General features: G+C 54.3%; 2 protein-coding genes across 5 annotated transcripts in view; both read right to left on the bottom strand.

The window, feature by feature from the left end:
- Positions 1-7,547, bottom strand: part of DMAP1 (DNA methyltransferase 1 associated protein 1) — a 29,668-nt gene extending 22,121 nt beyond the window's left edge. The window contains exons 1-4 of the mRNA XM_063165958.1: positions 7,509-7,547; positions 6,981-7,136; positions 4,360-4,451; positions 3,779-3,974 (exon numbers count right to left, since the gene is read on the bottom strand). Coding sequence (XP_063022028.1) covers positions 3,779-3,974; positions 4,360-4,451; positions 6,981-7,082 — 390 coding nt within the window. The 5' untranslated portion in view covers positions 7,083-7,136; positions 7,509-7,547. The remainder of the gene's footprint in view (positions 1-3,778; positions 3,975-4,359; positions 4,452-6,980; positions 7,137-7,508) is intronic.
- Positions 7,548-12,743: 5,196 nt separating this feature from the next.
- Positions 12,744-19,562, bottom strand: LOC134423170 (Krueppel-like factor 2). Of its 4 annotated transcripts, none has more exons than XM_063165957.1 (3): positions 19,022-19,562; positions 14,871-15,840; positions 12,744-14,089 (listed from the first exon to the last, which is right to left on the bottom strand). In XM_063165957.1, exons 2-3 carry the CDS (start codon positions 15,835-15,837, stop codon positions 13,914-13,916), a joined length of 1,143 nt encoding a protein of 380 aa, XP_063022027.1. In that variant the 5' UTR covers positions 15,838-15,840; positions 19,022-19,562; the 3' UTR covers positions 12,744-13,913. The 4 variants fall into 4 exon arrangements, with proteins under 4 accessions (XP_063022027.1, XP_063022026.1, XP_063022025.1 ...); XM_063165956.1 differs by lacking the exon at positions 19,022-19,562 and adding an exon at positions 16,382-16,424; XM_063165955.1 differs by lacking the exon at positions 19,022-19,562 and adding an exon at positions 16,096-16,242.
- Between the last annotated feature and the right edge of the window lie 1,555 nt (positions 19,563-21,117).

Genomic DNA, 21,117 nt, shown 5'->3' with positions numbered 1-21,117 from the left:
ACAGTATCATGAAGATCTGAAAGACTGTGTACTGTACAACTGAAGGCTATAAACTTGGCAGATAACTTTGTCCCTCCCTTTCCCATAGATCTTTCCCCCAGCAGAATGACTGAGCCAAATGACAGTCCAACTCTCACAGTGTCCTAAAGGACCAAGCCCACACTCCTGTCCCCAGCCTGGGACTGCTCTGCAAGGCCTCTATCCAGAACACAAGTGTCACATGAATACTAAAGCAACAGCAAAAATACTTACTACATTAGGGGAAATCCTAGCATGTGATAAAGCAAAAGTGTAAATAACCCTGTGCTTTCCTCCCTTATTGCCTCTCACTCCCTCCTGCAGCAAAACTTTGCTCAGCCTGAGGAGGTCCTGCCTCCAGAAGAAAACAGTGTGCATGCAAGCAGGTGTGCTTCAACACCTCTGTGGTTTTGTGTCCTGTCATGAGGAAAGTCATCCTCATGAACTCCCTGGAGCTCAGAGGAGCATTTCTGAGCCTCCAAGTAACAGCTTCTTTAGGCCTACTGCCCTTCCTCTACCACTTAGACACAGAAACTCAAAGGTGAAGCAGATCTCTTGGGGATGCACTGAACCTCAACCTTCAAGTACCACCTCCCCCAGGAGCAAAGCATCTTACCAGACACTATAAGGATGTCCCATGCACATCATGAAACAAAAATAATTTCTAGAGGAGCACACACACACTTGAGAAGAGCCAGCAGGGCCCTCTGCAGTGGATCATGGCAGATGCCTCAGTAGACAAGAGAATGTGACAAGAGCAAAGATACTTCCAAAACACTTCCTCAGCCCCATTCATGGCTGCTCAGGTGAGAACCCCTGAAAGAAATCAGAAGGTGGGAACAGATGGAAAGCTTGAGCCAACCATGGGCTGACAATACATTCAAATGCAACATAACCATGAAAAGGCAAATATGATCCCCAGAGAGGGATTTCCAGCAGAAACTGGCAGTGTTTCAACTGCACACCAAGAATACTGGCAGGAACAGCAACTCCAACACTACTGATCCCTGGTCAGGAGAGGTGCACTGAAATGGAAACAAGTACAGAGAGGAGCATGAGTAATGGGGTGGTGAGCCTGCCTTCCTAGAGCAGACTGGAAGAGAACACAGCCTAGCAAAGCAAGTCTGAAGGAGAATCTGACTGCAGGCTTCAAGTATGCTAGATGAAATGAAAGGAATACTCATGGGAAGAAAAGAACAACTGAAATAAGAACAAAGAAATTGACTTGCAAAGAAATGCCAATTTAACACGGAAAATTTAACCTGGAAATGAAATGGAGCAAAGACAGCCTAGAAGAGCTTCCCAAGGAAGCACAGGGGCAGGAAAAGCCAAGTGCTATTCAAAAGGAACTTGATCAGTTTATGAAAGGGACTGGATTGTGGGAGGACCTGAAAGAGCCAAGAGGAGGATTCAATAGCCCAGAAAACCTCTCTCAGCCCAACATTTCCCACTATAAATTCACAAAATTATGAGTATTAAATTTGCTGAAACTGCTCAGGATCCTGAAGCCACAAGACAGCTCTGTGAAAGCATCAGCACAATGCCTAATAGAGGTAAAAATTCAAACTGAACAGTAAAAATTATGAGAGGAATAGAGAAAATAGCCCACATAAATCTACCATGCTCTCCTAAGTGGAACACTCACTCCTAATCCATACATTTCAAAAGAAAGGATATTTGAGAACAAGAGAGTGCACAGGAGGGCATGTCACATTACAGAGAACACAGCACACAGCAAGGGCAATTTACTACATCATGTAACACAAGATCTCTGAGGGACTAAACCTCAAGGCAGCAGTTTGAAATGAGCAGAGGAAGCACCTTTGCACACCACACAAAATTAACTTGAAGAACTCATTAGCATGGGTTACTCACGAAGCAGCTTTCTGCCCTGAATGTACCTAGCAAGAATTATTAAACACAAATTTCAAATTAAGAAATCCTTAAGCTAAAGACCACCAGAAAATAGGAAAATATGTATTTGCCCCATTCTCATACTCTTTCACTAAGCCTTTACTGATGGTAATAAAAAAAAAACAGTATTGGCTGAGAGAGGGCTTTGCTCTGACACCAGCAAAGCTGCTTTTATACTCCTATTTCACAGCCTGAAACAAGGCTCAGTGTACATGGTGAAACCCAAGTTCACATTTTGGATCTCACAGCAAAGAGGAGGGAATTGTACTGGAGACTGGAAGCACAGAGAAAAGGGAAAGCAACTGAGCAGTGACCCAGGAGCTTGGTTAAAGAGCTGGAGTGATCAACAGGACAGACTACACAGGAAAACAGGCTCATGGCAAGGGGAGAGAAAGATTCAGGCAGAGGTATCAAGTATGTGAGAAGAAACCCACAAGAGTCTGGAAAAGTAGGTAAGCTTCCTCTGATAAAGCAAATATCTGCAAAACTCTTCATCAGTGCCTTCAACTTTCTCAACTACAGCACCACAAGGGTAACAACTTGCTCCTGATATTAGGTAATTGTGCATTTGCAGATGGCAGAGGTCTGTATCACTAATCTAAAGGTTACAGCCTTGCTGAAGGCTCTTCTGCCTGTCAGCTCACAGTACCTGATAAAGTTAAGGAAACGAGAATCATGTAATTAAAACACCCAGATGTGATGTGTGGCCCCCTCTGATAAACTCAGTTGAACTCAGCCAAAACCAGTTCCAGCAGTAGAGTCTTAGAGACAATTAGCCTCACAAAGTTTCACTCAGACAGCTAGGTAGGTGCCTCGACTAAGTGAGTCATACTTCAGACTTCCACCCCAGACATCAGAGAAGAGATACCACAGGAGGCTCTTACCAATGTCCCAGCTACAGGAAAAGCATCAGTCAGAGCTGGAGCCTTCTAACATATAAGGTCAACCAACCATTTAACTCTGCAGGAAGCCAAGCTTTGTTAGAGCTGATGCTCTGTGGGTTACAAACTTAAAATATTGTATACGGTTACACACAAGCAGAGCTTTTGTGGAATCGTGTTAGCACACAGTTTTCTCACTCTTTCATATTTGCATCATGAAGGGAGTGAAATTACATTATGGAAGCACCCTAACTCTGCTCCTTCCTAACTTTGGAGGTCCTGACTTTGAAGTATAAATCTTGATGTAGTTTTCTTTGTGCATACACATAAAAGGCGCAGCCACTCAAAGCAGATACATCTGGGACAAAAGACAGCAGGAGATTACAACAACACATTGTGACAATTTAATGTAAGATGCAAAGAACAGGGGACTGCACCACACTGATACCACAGGAGCAATTTCAGAGGGAACACAAAGTAATTCAGCATCTGTGCTGGAATCTGGCCAAGAGGTTCCAAGCCACCTTTTTGGCCATGAAGCTCAAGCCATTTTTTTCATACTGAGCAAAATAGCAAGATTTCTGACTTTTATGTCTCACTCAGAATAGAATACCTTTTACTATCCTGAGCCTGTAATCAGGGGGAGGGTGTTGGTCAGGAATAGAGGTAGGTATCACGAGTTCTCCTCACCAAATCACCAAATCCATGACTGCACACCTGAAACACCAGGGTCTCTACCAAGCTCTGACCACATACAAAGCCTGCTTTGCCTGAATGATTTGGAGACATCAGTCCATGGTCACAAGCTTGCAGGTCATGCTGCAATTCAAAATGCAATTACCAAATATAACTCAGCCTTCACGTGTTGAAAGAATCAACTTCCCATCTGGACAGCCAAGGAACTGACTGAAGGGTATTTTCCAGCTGCTGTTCATATGCTTTTGTTTGAAAGTGCTCCCACTTACTTTATTAAATCTGGCAAAAGGGTAATCCTTCCCCTCCTCTGCTGCCCTCCTCCAGTGGTAGAACATGGCTCCATCTTTCCTCGCTGGGTTGGTGAAAGGCATCCACTTCCAAGGCCGGACTTTCTTGGAGCCCAGTTTTGCTTTGACTGTTCGATAACCCTGAGTTGTGTCGCTTGGCAGCAGCGGAGGTGCATCCCTGTGGGGGAGAAAAGTGCTGGTGATGAGAAGCAAGAAGCAAACCCAAAGAGATTTCAAGCTCAGAACTCTTTTTGCAGATGGAATAGCAGGTGCTATTCCCAGCTGAGATTAAGAAAAAATTAGATACAAAGGCTAAGAGCACTGGTTTGTCTGCATTAACTGTTTTGCCTGTATCTAATTAATTTCCTGTATCAAGCAAACCCCTCAAATTTAGAAGAGGGAAAACAGACACTGTCCATGACTGAGAAGGGCACAAGCATGGGCTGAGCACAAAGGGGAATCAATCTGAGAAGCAAGACTGCCCCTGATTTCAAGAGGATGATGCCCTGCCACCAAAAGCCCAGGCCACCCCACAACCAGCACAGATGACCATGTGCTCTTACTTTTTGTCAGAATAGAGGAGTGCATAAACTTCTCGGTGCATTCCTTCTGGCCTCTTAAACGTCAATGTCTCTGAGGATTTCTTGGATTTTTTCTGAAACAAAAAAATTGCACTTTAGATTCAGAAGTAGAAATTCCTGAGGGAACATTAAAACTGTATAACCTGGTGCCGTGTGATGGCTTTTACTTTTATCTGGTTTTAGACACCTTGAATTTCTCCAGGAAAGTGCCTATTCCTGCTGGAAGACACTGACAGACAAAATGTACCCAACTTTCAGTGATAGGGCTCACCAGTACCCACATTTGCTCTTGCTGATAACACACTTAAATTCCAAGCTGAACATCTGGCTGTAGATTGCAGGGGCTAGTGCATTAAGCCCTTCCTTACTAGGCAAGCACTCAGTGGTATTAATGCACTTAATTACGTGATTCTCCACCTTTTCAAGTAAGAAATGTCTTCCCAGATTTTTATAGTTTTTGTCACTTTGTTCTGCAGCAGCTTCAGTTTTTCCATCTGTGATTACATCCTTGCAGTAGCCCCTTGGCAAAACCCCCAGTGTCACCTACCAAAGTTCTCTGGCCCCCAAAATTCTGCTCTCCCATTTACACAGCAAACAAATTTTTTACAGTTTCCTCATAAGAGGAATTCAGTGTACACAGCCCAACCTGGCCCCTAAACCCTTGACAGAGTTGATGGTCTCTAAGACACAGCCCAGCTCATACCCATACACAAGTTTATCAGTAATCAACTGTATCAGGTGACCAGCTTTGGATTCAGGTAGGTGCACTAACAGCCACACTAAAAGTTACATTTCATTTAAGTGGGAAAAGTTTAGTGAGCATTTGGTCTAACTGTACCATCTTTATAACTACTACCCCACACACTAATATTACATACTTGCTTACTATATCACTACCAAATTTTAAATCAGAATGTTTTTCGTAGTAAAACTAACATTGCATCATAAATTGTGCTAAATCCATACAGCCACCTTTACCAAGCAAATTCAAGATTGCACTGAAAAAATAAGTCCCTGTCATCTTGGACTACAGCTGCTTTCCATAAAACTTCACGACAGACATGCATTATATCAGCACCTTTTCATCCCTAACCAAGCACCTCTCTCTAGTGTGTCCATCACTTTGCCCAGCAGCAATGTAAGGCCAACCAAGGCAGCTACCCACAGGTCACCACACACCCTCTATGAACACAGGCTTCTGGAACTCCCCCAAAGTTCCCAGATTTATTAAAAGTTAATATCAGAAGGCCAGAGATCAGCTCAGCCAGCCCTTTTAGGAGTTGAGAACAAATTACTTGGTCGTGCTGATTTAAATGTTTTTATGCCTAGTAATTTTTATTTTAACATTCTCAGTCACTAATGGACTGGAAAGTACTTCATGGTTCTCCTGTGATTTCAAGACATCAATCTGTTTCTTTTTTAATTGAGAATAGATCTATTTCCTGACTGAGAACTGCACTGTTATGAGCAACTTTGCACTCTCCATGTGATAACAGCTTACACCTTTGGTTTGGCTTCACTTCTGTACTTTGCAGAAATTCAGAATGTTTCATTCAATCCCTCCTGCATGCCTCCCAGAACTTTTCACTGCACCTTCCCTTCCTCTCTCTTCCCATTACAGCAAACTTGAGGAGAAAACCATCTTGTCCCCTGCTCCAAAGAGACAGCCAGCACCCAGTACTCCCTTGGCTCTCTGCTGCCTAACACAGACTCATTTAAATCAAAGAACTCACAACTCCAAAAGAACTCACAACTCCAAACACTCAGTGGCAACACTCAGGCTGAATCCAGCCATCAGGCTGCTCACCAGACACTGTTCACCAACACAGCCCATGACCAGCAATTCCAACATTTCAGCCTTTAAATGACTGAAACTCACTGGTTTTCCATCACACCAATTATACTGTGTGCCCTAGCCGGGCACTGAAACCACAGTGTCTCTCCTTCAGTTTTGTTTTGATTTTTTCCCAAATGCACAGGCTTTACTTCAAATCAGACCATCTCAGTACCAGAGAGCTCATTTCAAAGCACCTCCACATCCCATAACTACTCCTAAATTGACCTTCCCAACACCTTGCAAAACATGATGGAACGCCCATGACCCTGCCCAAATTTAAAACACAGAACACAAGTTACTGTAGCTCATTACCACACAGAATGCAGCACATCATGTCAGACATCCTTAACAGAGCTCACTAACTTGCCACATTCCCCCAGGCAATGCATCCCAGTTGTCCCAAACCCCAGCCACACACTTTCCACACACAGTTTGGAAGACTTCTGTCATTCAGTCGAGTCAGACAATATTTTCTGTCTTCTAAAACAAGACTGTGTTGTGTTATTTCCATTTGCTTTAGGGCTGGATACTTCACAAAATGAGAGTTTTAAAGACAGCTGAGAATGTCCTGAGGCCTGGCCCAGCTCAGCAGGACACAGCTTACACAGCTCCAGCTTAAATCCCACACCAGATGCCATAGCACAGGTAACTAAGAAGGTACACGCTTAATTCCATCCTTTCTTCCAATATTCACCCCAAACACCACATGCAAGGTCAGAAAGTGCCCAGGAATCACGCAGGAGCCCCTCGGGGCACTGCACTTCACCTTATCCGAGTTGATGATGTCCTTTTTGTTGATGGTGCCCGTGTTCTCTGACTCCACGCCTCCCAGCTCCAGGATGTCCCGTACATCTGCCCCCGTCGCCATGGCTCCGCCTGCCCTCTGGCCTTCTCTGCGCCGTCCTGTCCGTCCCCTCCAGCTCTGGGAGGGCGGGAAACCGGGGGTCGTGGGTTAACTCCCGCGGGGGTGTCCCGGACCCATACAAACACGCGTGGCTGCGTGTGTGTACACATACCCGCACGTATATCCGCGCACACACACGCGTATCCGTGCACACGCACACTCACACACTTATATCTACATAGACACACACCCCCCTCGGCCGCCTCCCATCCCCCCGCCAGGCCCAACAACGGGGCCTTGCACCCGGCGGGTCCCGGGGGTTCCGCACGCCGCGCCCGCGGCCCGCAGCGCCGCGGGGGGATCCCGGGAGGCCCGCGGGAGGGCGTGCGAGACGCGGCGCTCCCCGCGCGGCCGCGGCCGCCCCGCTCCGAGCGGGACCCGCGCACCCACCGGCGCCGGCTCCGCGGCCACCGGGACGTGCGGCGCATACGGCGGCCCGGGCAGCGCCGCTTCCGCTCCCGCCAAGAGGCGCCCGGAAGTGCCCGGAGCGCTTTGGGGAACGCACCGCGCGGGCGTGAGGGAGAAGGGTGGCGGGTTCGAGTCCCGCTCGTGGCACGTCGTGGCCGCCTAACCCGAGGCCGCCGGCGCCGCTGTCCCTGCGGGCCCGCGGCAGCGCCCGGCCCCAGCCGGGTCCCGGCACCCCTCGCCCCGCTCAGGGCGCAGAGCCCGCCGCAGGCGCAGCTCGCTCCCGCGCCGGGAGGTGGCAGCACCGCCGCGCCCGACCGGCGCCTCCGAGTCGGCCCGCGCGGCGGGGAGGGGGCGCCGCGAACGCGCTCGTCGCCCCCGCCGTGCCCCGAACTGCCGCGACCCCTTTCCCTCGGGGACTCTGAGATGGTCGCTGCTCTCCCGGGGTCCCGAAGCCGACCCTGGTTTCTCATCAGGAGTTTTCCCGTCTCCTTTCCCGAGGCGCTCGCTGGTGGCTTTGCCCTGTCCCGTTCTCCCCGGCAGCCGTGCCAGGAGCCAGCCAGAGCCACGGCTCACATGAGGCAGCCGGGAGCGAGAGTTTTATTAATAATACTGCCCTGTTTCCTCTTCCCTGTGGGAAGAGATGGGGGAAGAAGGAAAGGGCAGCAAACAGTGGTGTGGGGCCAGGTGAATCACCTTCCTGCGAGAGATCGAGGCAGGGCACGGCCGCCTGGCAGGGGTTCGCCTCAAGCAGATGGTTTCTGCACAGGGCACAGAGATACACCGGGACCTGCCCGCCACCCCAGGAGAGGGGTACCTCTGAGGGGAATCCCTTCTCCTTGCAGCCCTGGGATGAGCTGAACCCCACTTGCTCTTGCACGGAATCCCTCACTGCCAGCCAGGCTGTGCTGAATTTACCACCGTTCCCATCCTGCTGGTGAGCCCTTCCCACGAGGATTGGCACATCACCTCTGTAGCAGGGCGCAAACAATGCCCGTGTGCCACAATGGGAACTGGTGACACCCCCAGAGTACCATCTGTTGTCCCCAGAAATAATTTAATCCCTTTTCCACGCTACCAGGGATGGCTTTTAGCACCCTTCCCACAAGGACAGAGCTGATCCTGAGGTTTGGCCTGCCCTATTTGCTCTCAGCTCTGCCTCACCTACCCAAGTCCTCCCTCATCAGTGTATGTGGACATTGATAACAATTTCTAGCACATTTCCTTGCTCTCTTGCCACAGCTGGCCTGGAAGTGGGGTCCATACTCCCCCAAGGTGGGCTTGCAGAGGGACACAAGGCTTTCCCAACTTTTGCGGTCTCTGCCTGCCTGGCACTCCTGTTTCATGGAGAGCTTTGTAATACCAAAAAAGGGGCCTCTCTTTTTGCCACGAGTTGTTCGGTTGTTCACAGTCGTTCATCCTGTTAAAACGGCACTTAAAGAAAACAAAAACCAGTTCCAAAAATAAAGCCTTGAGACAGATGGGGCCATTCAGCGCTAGTTTTTGATTATATCTCCCACTTGTTGGCCTGCCTCCCCCACACCTCAGTGAGCCTCGGGAGCTGTGTCCCACCTGGAGCTGTATGGACCCGCAGGTGAAACACATTAGCCGGGTGCTTCTGCTAATGGGCTCATCAGCGGAGCAATTAGCACTGCTTCAGGGGGGCCTGCAGTTATTGTTTCTGGCCTGGAGTTATTGTTAATGGCCACTGCATCCCAAAGCTAGCACAGAGCAAAGGGGAAAGGCTGGAAGGCTGAGTCACGTACCTGGTCTGTCATTGAGAGTCCTGCACTGGGACTGTGCCCAGATCTGACCACCAGGGTCCTGCCTCGCCAGGGCACAGGGAGTATGGAGGGAATGCAGGGAATCAGGGAAAGCCAGCAGCGACAGGGAGTTCAGCGCTTCCGTGCCCTGGAACTCTGGCATCACTGTCCTGTCACTGCAACACCATCACCCACCTCCAGCTGTCCTGGATACCAGGAATGTCCAGAGTGATCTGCCACCAAGCAACTGGGGGAGCGATGCGCCCCCAGATTTAGCCCTGGCAGGAAGGCTCCCTCCAAGCCAGCTCCCCACCCACCTGGGGAAGGATGCACCTCCTGCCCTTTACCCCTGCCCTGGCTGCCAGGCATGACCCAAGGTGGCCCCAGGCCAGAGGTGTGCGTGCCTTCTGACCAGGGCTCAGGGCGTGTGTGTCTCCCAGCCTGGCACCAGCGGAGGAGGACAAGTGCAAACACTGTGGCCAGTGGGGCAGGAGAAGGTTATCTGGGGCCCGGCAGTGGAAAAACTCTCGGTGTGTGACTAAGGCACAACAGCGCCAGGTGTGGGTCCAGGCAGGGCAAGGGAGCCGGGAGTTATCGCTTCCCGTGGGTTCAGGTGTCTGAAGCCAAATGTTTCCTAAGGGTGCGGTGACAGCCACAGCCCCGTTATCGGGCACCTGGCCCACCCCAAGCAGCATGGACATGGGGACAGGTTGCTGGACCTTCCCCCCATGGTAGAGATGGGGCACTTCCCACTGCTCCTCCAATGGGAGACTCAATCCCTGGGAGCACACTTCAGCAGGGACACCTTGGTCCTAGGGATCCAAGCTCTGGCCTCACGGTGAGGAATAGTCTGTGTCAGCCTGTCCAAGCACCCCAAAATTATCCTCCCACCCTGGAGCACCCAGGCTGCATCCCACCCACAGCACTCTGGTCCCCTCCCCAGCTCTGTGCTGTCCCCATGGACCGCAGCATCCTGAAGGTCAAGCCCTGGCTAAGGAACCCTCAAACCTGCAACACTCCTTCTCCCTATGGATCAACAATCCCAGACCCACTGTGGGACCTGTTGGCTGTAGCATGGGGGATCCCCATGAGTTGGGTCATCCTCAGACAACAGAAACCCACTCAAGCTTCTCTTTCACCCCTCTCCAGCTCTGAAGACCCCAGGGCCCTGCTCCAACTGGCAGGTGCCAGGCCATACTGTGGCCATGACTCACGCTTCTGCTGGGAGGTGTTTCTCCATACCTTGCTCCTTCCCTTACTCCCTTGCCTCCTCATTGGACCAGGTCAGCTGTACCCCAAAACCTTGGGGCTTAAGAGTTACAGAAGTTTCAGGGAGCTCTGCACAGTTCCCAGGGTCCTTTTTGACAGGAAGTGACCAAGGTGGAAAAGGAAGGGAGGGAGACATGGCCTAGCTTAGGGTTCTCCAGCTGACTGCAGGTGCACATACCACAGGGATTGCACCCCAGCCGTGCCTCCCTCAGTGCTGCCAAAGGTGTTTTCTTGCTGCCCTCATCACTTTGCAGGGCAGGTTTTACTGGGGACAGGACTGGCCTCCCTTCTCCCATGGAGAGTGTGTCTTGGCCCAGGCAATTGGAAGAGGGTGTTTTTTATTAACAACAAATTAATCGTAATTGTCTTTTCCACTACAGCCACTCCTCCCCAGCTATGCAGTGGTGATTCCCAGCATTGCTGGTCCATCCATTTGGCTGCCGTGCCCCATCTGTGCCTGAAGGAGTGCCTTGCCCCAGGCACAGGGGAGCAATCCCTCTGTTTGGAGGAGCCCAAAGCACCTTCCCCTGCTCTTGCCTCCCCGTGTAGGCAGTGGCAGCTGAGCCGGACCTCACTCCTGCCCTGGCACAGCAATGATGAAAGGCGAGAAAGAACTGGTTTGTGCTCTGATCTCAGAGCTGAACCTCAAAACAGCCGTGAACCGTCACTCCAGCTCCCAGGCTGCTTAGGGAGGACAGGACAGCAGAGCCAGCCTTTCCAGTGGGACAGGATGGTTGGAGAAATTCATCGTTCCCCTGGAAATAAAAATAATAATCATAATAAAAACACAAAGCCAGAGATTACTTATACGCACACAAACACGCAGGCACGCACTCTCCCCATCTGGCTTTGCCAGCCTGACTCATCGCTAATTCAAACAGCCCACACCTTTCCCTCTCCCTCCATGTGACGTTTTGAACAAGTTTCCAGGGAAGAGGCAGAAGTTTTGCCCCAGCTATCCCCTGGCATTGTAGCCTTATCCTTGGGTTCTGGTGGTCCCAGGAACAAGACACCCCCAGTATCTCATCACAGACCACATGTGTCCCAGCAGTCACCCCTACACAAGAACCTCCCAGAAAGTGGGGCAAGCAGAGGGTGGAGACAGCAGTGGAAAGGACAAATGATTGAACCTGATGGATCTGTGACACCTGTGGATGCAGCCCCGTGGTCCTGATCTCAGGCCTACAGGCAGAACATGATGTCCCAAGCTGCTGCCACCCTGCCTGGAATCACCCATGCTTTTGTACCTGCTCAAGGGCAGACCACAAGGGTGGGTGCTGGCCCCAGAACAAAGAGCCCAACACCAAAATATTAGCCACTCCTCAGGGGAACATCAGACCTGCTCTGCCATTCCCATCTGAGCAGGAAAGAGTGGGATCAGCCCAGCTACATCCCACTTCCACTTGCAGGGCAAGCAGCCCCAGGGCACCCTTCAGCCCTGACCAGCTGCTGGGGGTTACAGAGATGAGCAGCAGGAGGGAGGCACTGCCACCACCACCCTGGGCCAGGGCATCAAACAGCTTGTGTGCTCCCTGCACTGCCAGCATGGTGTCAGGTCTGGACAAGTTCCTGCCTTCAGAGGGATTCGTGCATCACAGGTAATCAGCTGTGGGAGGGAGGGAGGGATGGAGCCAGACCTGCTTGCTGAGCTCCGGGACCTGCCAGCATGCTTGTGCTGAGTCACCACCTATTAACGCAGGGAAACCTCAGCACCTGAACCCCGCCAAGCTGCCAGGCCATCCCCAGGAGGACAGCAGAGACAGCACCCAGGACCAGCTGACACCAACCTCCCTGCTGGCTGTGACCACAAGGCCAGTACTGCAGAGCTCCCACTGTGAGGCACAGCAGGACAGGACTGCTCAGGAAGAATTCAGGACCAGCAGGGCTCTCGGTGGAGTTTCGGCTGCCATTCTCCTCGGAGATGACTCACCGCAGGACCAGTCACACCATCCCAGTGCCGCAATTGCCCCATCTGCAGATTAGGGAAACTGAGGCACAGGGAAGTGAGGTGACTCAAGAGCTGTTGCACAGGAGATGCTACTCAGATGCCGAGGCTTGGGCGTTCCCCATCGATCCTCCGCAGCTAACTTAAGCAGAAATGAACATCGATGTAAATATTTACTGACAAACAAGCTCAGCCTCACCCTCTCCTCTTAGAAGAAACCTTTAAAGTAAACTCTCCTGGCTCTTTCATGTTTACATCTTGTTTATTTATTATACAGCAGATCACAATATTTCAACAGTTTGCATATAAAGAAAAGTAACATTTCAGAGTGCAAGAGACCTAACGTGCCCAAGCAGAGAAATGTTAATTAACAATATACACAGATGGGAACAGTGCACTTCCCAAAGCTGAGACTCATCTGTGTTCCCAGCTGGAAAAAAATATATTAAAAAAAAAGAGAAACATTAATATATTACTGCTTTGTTTAATTTACAACTTGCTTTGCAGAAGCTGCACATAAAAAGACTCATTTTCTTTTGAGCTTTCTTTTTTGTCCCCCCCCCCTACAAAAATTTCAAGTATAGCAGAGACCTGGGCATTCATAGCTGGACTCACTGTCCTTTACATACTAAATTTTAAAAAAGCAGCATGGGGAAGGCAGCTGCAGCAGTACCTGGTGTCATCCTGAGGGGAAGAACAAGACAAAATAAAGCAGACAAGAGCCAGGAGAGACATTTTAGGCTCTTGAGTGGAAAACTGGGAATGGCCAGGGGGGTCCCAGGCTGGTGACAGGAGCTTCCCTGTCCTCTGTGCAAGGTGACGCTGTGCTGCCAACACCTGCAAACCTTTATAGCCAGGAGCCAGTCAAATCCCACCCTCACCCCATCCACTCTGGGCTTTGGGTCAGGTTTGTTCTGATGATCACAACCGAGACAACCAGCAACCCATTTCCCAGCACCACAACCAATGTGCCCAACTGGCATGGTTCGCCAGCCAAAAAGCAGCCAGTCAGCCACCACAGCCCCTAGAGCCAGGGGGGTGCCAGAATCTGGGGGAAGAAGGTTAAGCTGATGCCAAATACAAGCCAGGAGTTCTGGGGACAGACCCCTTTATGCACCAGCTCCCCCACTCACTGGGTACCTGGCTGGGGGGAACCCTCCAGGCATGGGGAGCTGAGTGGTGATGACTGGGCAGATGTTTCTCACAGTTTTGCTCCCCACATACATCCCCAAAGCAGCCCTTCCCCACCACTTGGCTGGGCCAGCTCTCACAGGAGCAGGAGGAGAAAACTAGTTATCAACTACAAGCAGAGGGGGCTGGGTGGCCAGGCTGCTCCCCACTGCCATCCCTGGCCCGACACTATTTACACCGTGAGCTGGCTCCGGGGACATCGAGTCCGGCCGCAGGCACCGCTCACATGTGCCGCTTCATGTGGAGAGCGAGGTGGTCCGAGCGGGAGAAAGCCCGCTCGCAGAGGTGGCACTGGAATGGCCGGTGCCCTGTGTGCTTGCGGTAGTGGCGGGTCAGCTCATCGGAGCGGGCGAATTTCCAGCCACATCCTTCCCAGGTGCAGTGGTAGGGCTTCTCGCCTGCAGAGGAGAGGGGGTGTCAGTGGGCTTGTAGGTTCCCACCCTCCCTGCGCCTTCAGTTCTGGGCTACCCTACCCAGCATCCCCTTTTCAAAGGGATGGGAGGTCCATTGCGCACCTCTGCCTGCTCAGCTTTCTTTCCCCATCTGTCCCCCATTTTTCTGCCCTTCCCCATGTGCCAAGGTGTGTTTTCTGGGCATCCCTGCCCCATTAGAGCACCCTTCCTCTGTGCCCCTGCTTCACTTTAAACTGTGGCTGGTCCCCTGCTGTGGGCTGGCACCGTGTGCCCTGTCCCAGCTCGGCCAGAGGGTCTCAGCGTACAACCCCTGGTCTGCCTCCTATTCTGTTTGTCCCTAACCCAAGTGGAGAGTATCTCCATGTCCCTCAGTCCTACCACCTCAGGCACCCCCGGGCCCCAAAACCAGCAACTGGAGGCGCCACAAGTGGTCTCGCTACATGCCAGGTCCCTATGTGTCCCTGCCCAGCGCCACCACGGGGTCCTTCTGAGCACTTCGGGGCCATCCCCATTGCCCCCTGCCCTACACGCAGAACGCCTCCACGCGGGCTATCCCTCGGTGCCGTCACACAGCCCCACCACGGGACCCACCGTGCACTCCTTGACCCACCGCAGGGGTCCTCCCCACGCGACACGCCCCCACTCCCGGTGTCACCTCCCGCGACGCCCCTTCCCAGCCCCGGAACCTCGCTCGGGGTCTCACCACGTGCCGCGGTACCCGCGCCCGGGACCCTCCGCGCGTGTCCCCGCCCCGGCGCGCCCTTACCCGTGTGGGTCCGCATGTGCGCCTTGAGGTGCGAGCTCTTGGTGTAGGTCTTGCCGCAGCCCGGGTATTCACAGTTGTGCGTGGCCGTTCGCTTGCGCGCCCACGAGCGGCGGCCGCGCTTGGGCTTGCAGTCCTCGGGGGGAGCCCCGGCCGGGAAGTACTCCAGCACCGGGGAGTTGGGCGGCGTGACCAGCAGCCCGGGCAGCCCCGCCGGGCCCGGGCCCTTCAGGGGCTCCCTGAAAACACTGAAATGTCCATGAAACTGCGGTGGCGGCTGGGGAGCGAAGTGGGGCGCATAGCGGTGCGGGGCCACGGCGTAGTGGGGCGGCAGGTCGGCCAAGAGGTGGGGATCGGCGCCAGGCAGCGGCTCCTCGGGGGGCCCCAAGCGGCCGTGGGGGAAGCCCGGGTAGGGCAGCGGCGGCCCCGGTACCGGTCCCGGCCCGGGACCCGGCGCCACCCGTGGCTTGTGCTCGCCGCCGCCCGATCCCAGGTACTCGGCGGCAGACATCCCCATCATGCAGGCGCGCTCCTCCGGCTGCTCCTTCTTGATGCGGGGCCCGAAGGACTGCGCGGGGTCCAGGGGCAGTGGGCGGGCTAGGGCCGGGTGGAGGGGCGGGTGGTGATGGGGGTGAGGGTGGTGGTGGGGGCCGCCGGGCACCCGCAGCTCCGTGTACTCCCTCCGCTGCGGGTCGTAGTGGCCGGGCAGGTCCGGGGTGAGCAGCTCAGCCACGTAGCTGTGGCCCTGGGCCTCGGGGTAAGGCGCCGGGAACTTGCCCGGCGTGGAGTACGAGCCGTCGCTGTCGTACGTGGTGCCACAGCTCTCGGGGGTCTCGGGCAGGGGGTAGTTGGGGCCGGTCGGCCCCTGCCCGCCACTGCTGGTGTGCGCCAGGATGAAGTCCAAGTCCACGAACTTGCCCAAGTCATCCTCCTCCCGCTTGACGGCAGCGGGGCCATCCTGTTGCAGCATCCTCTGCGGGAAAACGAAGCGTCAGGATCGGCAGGAGACGGTTGCGGCGGCACCCGCCGCCCCAACACCGCGGCCCGCGCCTCCCCCCAACCCGTCCGACGGGTCGGCACCACTCCGGTTGCGCTGCGCCGCCCTCGGGGCGCCCTCCGACGGCGAGAAGGCGGCCCGCCCCCCACTCCCTGGCCGGGCTGAGCCCCCGCCCGGAACGCTCTGTCCCGTACCCACCTTGCCACCCTCTCCCCGGTGCCAGGTGCTTACGTGGAGCATGTCGGCGGGCCGCTCCTCTAGCGGCATCAAGTTGGCGAAAGTGGAGATAGAGGGCAGAGCGCTCTCGTCCACGGCCGCCGCCATGGCGAGCCGGGCCGAGGCAGCGGGGCCGGGGCGGGTAGGGGAGCGCGGTGCGCGGAGCCCGGCACCGCTCCGCTCCGCTCCGCTCCCCGTGGCAGCAGCGCTGCTCTGCGCCGCCCCGCGCCCCTAAGCTGTTAACAGCATGGCTGCGCCCCGATTGGTCCGGCCGGCATTGATATTCACCGCTGCCACTTACCATTGGCTCTGCTGCGGCCTGAGCCACGCCCCCTCCGGCGGGGCTGCCCCGGCGGGCGGGGGTCGGCGGTTGCCGCTGCCCCGACCGCGCTCGGAGCCCGCGCGGGACGGGACGGGACAGGGCAGAGCGGCGGGAGCTCAGCGTCCCGGTGTCCGCGTCCCGCTTTGCCTTGCTCTGCGACACTGTCCCACGGACTAGAAGAGACAAGGGTGCTGTTGTGGATCGCGGAGGCCAGAATCCTGCCCGTGACGTGAACGGGGCAGCGGCGCCCTCAGGGCTTGCCCACACTCCGAGCGAGGCGGGGGGGGGCTGTAGGTGGCAGAGCTGGAGGTGCCCCGGCACCTTATCCCGAGTGGGGTAGGGGCGATGGCAATGGCTCTGTCACAGGCGCCCTGTGTGGAGGCAGAGAGTGCCGGAGAGGTCTGGCGCAGGGGTACATACAGGCAAAAGCATTTCAGCCACTGTGCCGGGCGCTATAGTCGCCACGGGGGTGCCGAGCGCGTCAGCGAGCGAAGGTGCAGTCCCAAAAAGGTGTGCTTGTGCCTCCATAGGAGATGAACCAGATAACCGAGCCCCGGTGCCCCCACACCCCCACGCGAATCGTTTCAAGTAAGCGCACCCGTGAAGCCGCGTCCTCCCGCGCCGCTGCTGTCGGTGAGGCAATCAGCAGCACAGAGCGTACCAGCTCGCATCTGGCTGCGTGCAGGGTGCGTGTGCGAGCCGAGATAACTGCTCCTCGACCCTGCCGGGGGCTGGCACCCTGCCGACATTGCCTCATCTCGCCCCACAGCCCCCACAACACGTTTGTCTGCCCTCCCTAGGGACCAGTGCTGTAGCTGAGTCTCCGAACGCCCTGGCACAGGGGGACATGGGCCGGCTGTCCCACCCTGCCCACCCTGAGCAGCCCCTGGGACAGCGCTGTCCTGAAGGCTTCCCACGGCAGGGGACACAAGGATACAAAGTGGTTATCCTGCTTTGAAGGAGACACTCAAGTCACCCACCCTATTCTAGCTAGTTGTATGATGGTGCAGAGACCCAGGGCACTGGGCAGGCCTCCCCGGGGGCTCTCTGCCTCCCTGTCCGGCTCACACAGCAAGATCTTCTCCGTTTGGCCCCCATCCAACCAGTACCAGGAATGGCCCTGCTGCTGTTGCTCTGGAGAAGCAATGTCCCTTATCTCTTGGAGCCTGTCTCCCTGCTCTCTGGAGCTGTCCATCTCCAGATACCTTTCTAAGAACTGAGGCTGTTGCCTGCTCTATTCAGAAGCAAGGAGTCAATTTAAAAAAAAACAAATATAAACACCAAAGGTGAGGTGTGCACACACACCGCACACACATGCTGCTTCTGAATCCAAAGCTACTCTACCAGTTGCTTTCATCACCGTGCTTTAATTATAAGGGTGGAGCATTGCAATAAATTATTTCAGTAATCCAGTGGAACAACAACAATTCAGATCTTCCCCCTTTTACCAAGAATCCCTGCCCTGGTTTCCAGAGCACATTTTGGGCTGCTGCCTGAGCCCCATCTGCTTGTCTGCTGGCAAGGCAGCAGGTTTATTAATGGCACCTATTGGGTCAAAACACATGGGCTCCAAAGTCCTTCCTCAGAAAAAGTCACCACCAAAGTAGCAAAGAAGCATGTGGGCATTAGTTGAAATTACTTTTAGCTTGCCTCCCAGAGTAGTTTATTGAAGTCACCAGTTAATCCCATTTCTTGTTTCTTGGCCAAACAATAATTAATAGCAAGGCAGTTCCTGCCCCAGACTTTTACAGATAAGTGAGAGAAGATGCCATAGGAGACAAAGTAATTCCTCTTGGTTTTCCCCTTTTCCAGGCAGTTTTGGCATTTGCACCCGTGCTGACTTATTTTGAGAGGCGTTGCCAACAGATCAGCTTAATTTTTACAGCCAATATTTCTTGCAAATGTGGGATATTCCCCAGGAAGCTCTTTTTACTGATGCTCCGGTGGGAGGGCCGGCGCGGCGGGGAGCGGCAGCATGCCAGGCACCGCAGCAACACAGGCACTGCCAGCGCCGAGTGTGCAGGGAGCCAGCAGTGTGTCACGGGCAGGGCTTTCCTGCTCTGAGCCATGGGATAGGCACAGGGGGTCCCTGCCACAGCCCTCTCAGCCCCTGGGCCACAGGGGAGGCAAGCAGGAGCAGACAGTGCATGCACAGCCCGCTGTTGACAGGAGCCCATTTAGGAAACGTGGGTTATCTCCCGCGCCACTACGGCACACTGTAAAGTCGCTGGCATCTCAAGAGATCAAACAGCAGCCAGGCAAGAGAGCAAACAGAAAGTGGGAAGGGCCACCCACCCAGGTGATGGCTAAAGAGGAAAGGGTTAATGGTTATCCTTACTTTTGACACATCTGGCAGCAGAGGAATGAGGAGAGTGGCTTGCCCAGCATGGTGTGCCAGAGGTGGCCCCGTCAAAACAAGAGCATTGTCAGCCCTGCCAACACTTCCACAGTGCCATGGCACCCTCCCCAGTGCACACAGCATGGGTGGGATGGACAGGGGGACAATGCCCTGGGGCACTGCCAGAGGTGGAATTGGTGCCCTGGTTGCTGAGCAGGGCTCCCAGGAGACCCAGAGGGGTCTCCTACCCCACAAAACACTGGGGACTGAAAAACACTTACCCTGCATCCTTTTCTGTGCTGTCACCTGGAGTTGGGAGACTGGAGTAAACCCAAGGACTCTCCTCTGGAGCATCTCCAGTGTCCCCTCTCCAACACCACCTACAGCATCACAGCCCAGAGAGCTTCTGCTCCAGTGGGAGGCAAAACCCAAGTCCCAAAAGCTCCACAGGGGATCCCATGAGAGCTGCGGGAGATCCACACCGCAGAACACCCTAAACAAAGGTGACACTTCAGGGTTATATCCCTGAGAGCAGAAAATGAATCTGGATGGGTTTTACTCTCTGTCTTCCCCTCTGCATGGTACTGGCCTGCCTAGAGAAGGGTCCAGGAGCCCCCAGACCTGCCTGTACACCCAAAGCCCCCTTCTCCTCCTGAAAAGAAAAGAGGAACTGAAAATGAAATTAAAGCATAATTCAATCCGGAGCGGGTCCAGAGTAAAGTCATCTGCTCTTATCGTGTGCTGGCAGGCTCTTCCCGCTCCGCAACAAACACAATGTTATCAGGGCACAGAGGGCAGATTCGTTTGCACCGGCCCAGCAAGCTGCTGTGTCCGCCCTGCCTACCCTGGGGTCTGGGGAGCGCCGGGATGCACGGCCAAGGACCAGGGCTGACGGGGGCTCGGGGAGACCCGAGGCAGCACCCCGGCAGCACCGACAGGGAGCTCAGTCCCAGGACAGGGTGCTTTGGCTGGAGGCCATATCCAGCCTGCCTGAGCAGCTCTCTGGCCATGGGAGATGGGTCAGGGTGCTCCCAGTGAATGTCAGCACAGAGTAAAGGCTACAGAGGGACAGGGTCTGTGAGAGATGTCTTTGCCTATGGGAATACACACGGCCTCATCCTCCATGGGTGCTGCCCAGCTGCTTGGCCAGGAGGCTGCCGAGCTGGCAGATCTTGGCATCCCACCCCTGGCAGAGCAGCCCAGTGGCACCCACAGACCCTGCACACAGTCCCAGCCCCACTGCATCGCCTGGACTGCATCCTGCTTTGATCTCTGCCTGCTGCCTGGCTGTGCCCTGGTGGCTGCGGGGCCAGTGCAGCCCTCTCCGTCCTTCTTTATATACCCCTGTTATTTTTAACTCTGCCTACGCAAATCCCGAATCCGGAATGAGCAGCAGCCGGGGGCCAAGGGGAAATGGACATGGTGCAAATTTCCTGCCCTTTTTACCTCTCTTCCTCTATAACATACAGCAACGTTTTTCCTCCACTTCTTAACTTTCACTGGTACAGGAAAGCTGAAAGCTCCAGGCTCTGCATAGAGCCGCAAGGTCCAGCACCACAGTGGACGGGGTATCCCACTTGGAAGGGACATCGCACTCAGTGTGGTGCCAGGAGTTGTCCCTCCCCACAGCACACAGCACAGGCTCCATCAGCAGTGCGATGCGCTGGAGGCATCCGGGCAGCCCTCGCAGCAGCAGCCTCACGTGCAAACACGTGTGCTCACGTGCCAGCCCAGGGGCCCATCCTTCCTTCCCTCTGGCCCGGCAAGTGCTCTGGCCCCAGCCACAGCAGCTGGGACTGGACCACAGCCATGAGAGCCGTTCCCTTTTGCCACTTACAAAAGTGCTGGACAAGACCTGTGACACCCCAGCAGCTCCAGGAGTAACATCAGGAATTGCTGTTTTCCTTGTGAGCAACTAGAAGGAGGAACACAAGATATTTTTCCAACATTTCTGGGTTAATCTTTAAAAAAAATGCCACAACACAGAGTGCCACAGCGAGCTGAATTTTGCAGAGGATATCATGGTATGGCTGCAGTGCCCACGGGATGTGCATGTTAGAACCCTTCTTTCACATGCTGGAGATTAATAGCTGTACATCATGTAAAAGCAATTTGTCTACAAAAGTTCCAAATGGCCCAGGTAAACATCTCTGCCACTCTTTTCCAAGCAGTGTCCATCCCTCCTCCCAGCTATACTCTGAGGTATTCAGTCTCCAGTGAACCTGGATTCTCAATGAGTGGGGAAAACCCCTCTTAAACCATGCACAGAGATGGGAAAAGTGTGGATGCTGAGGCCAGTGCTGGTGAGATCTGATCCACTCAGATATATGGCATTTGCCAGCCTGGAGAAAGCCTGGCTAGCCCTGGAAGCTGGGCA

This window comes from Melospiza melodia, chromosome 11 (genome assembly GCF_035770615.1).
Source record: "Melospiza melodia melodia isolate bMelMel2 chromosome 11, bMelMel2.pri, whole genome shotgun sequence".
NCBI classification, from domain to species: Eukaryota; Metazoa; Chordata; class Aves; order Passeriformes; family Passerellidae; genus Melospiza; species Melospiza melodia.
The sequence above is the reverse complement of the archived record's forward strand: the minus strand, read 5'-3'. Positions and strand labels throughout refer to the sequence as shown.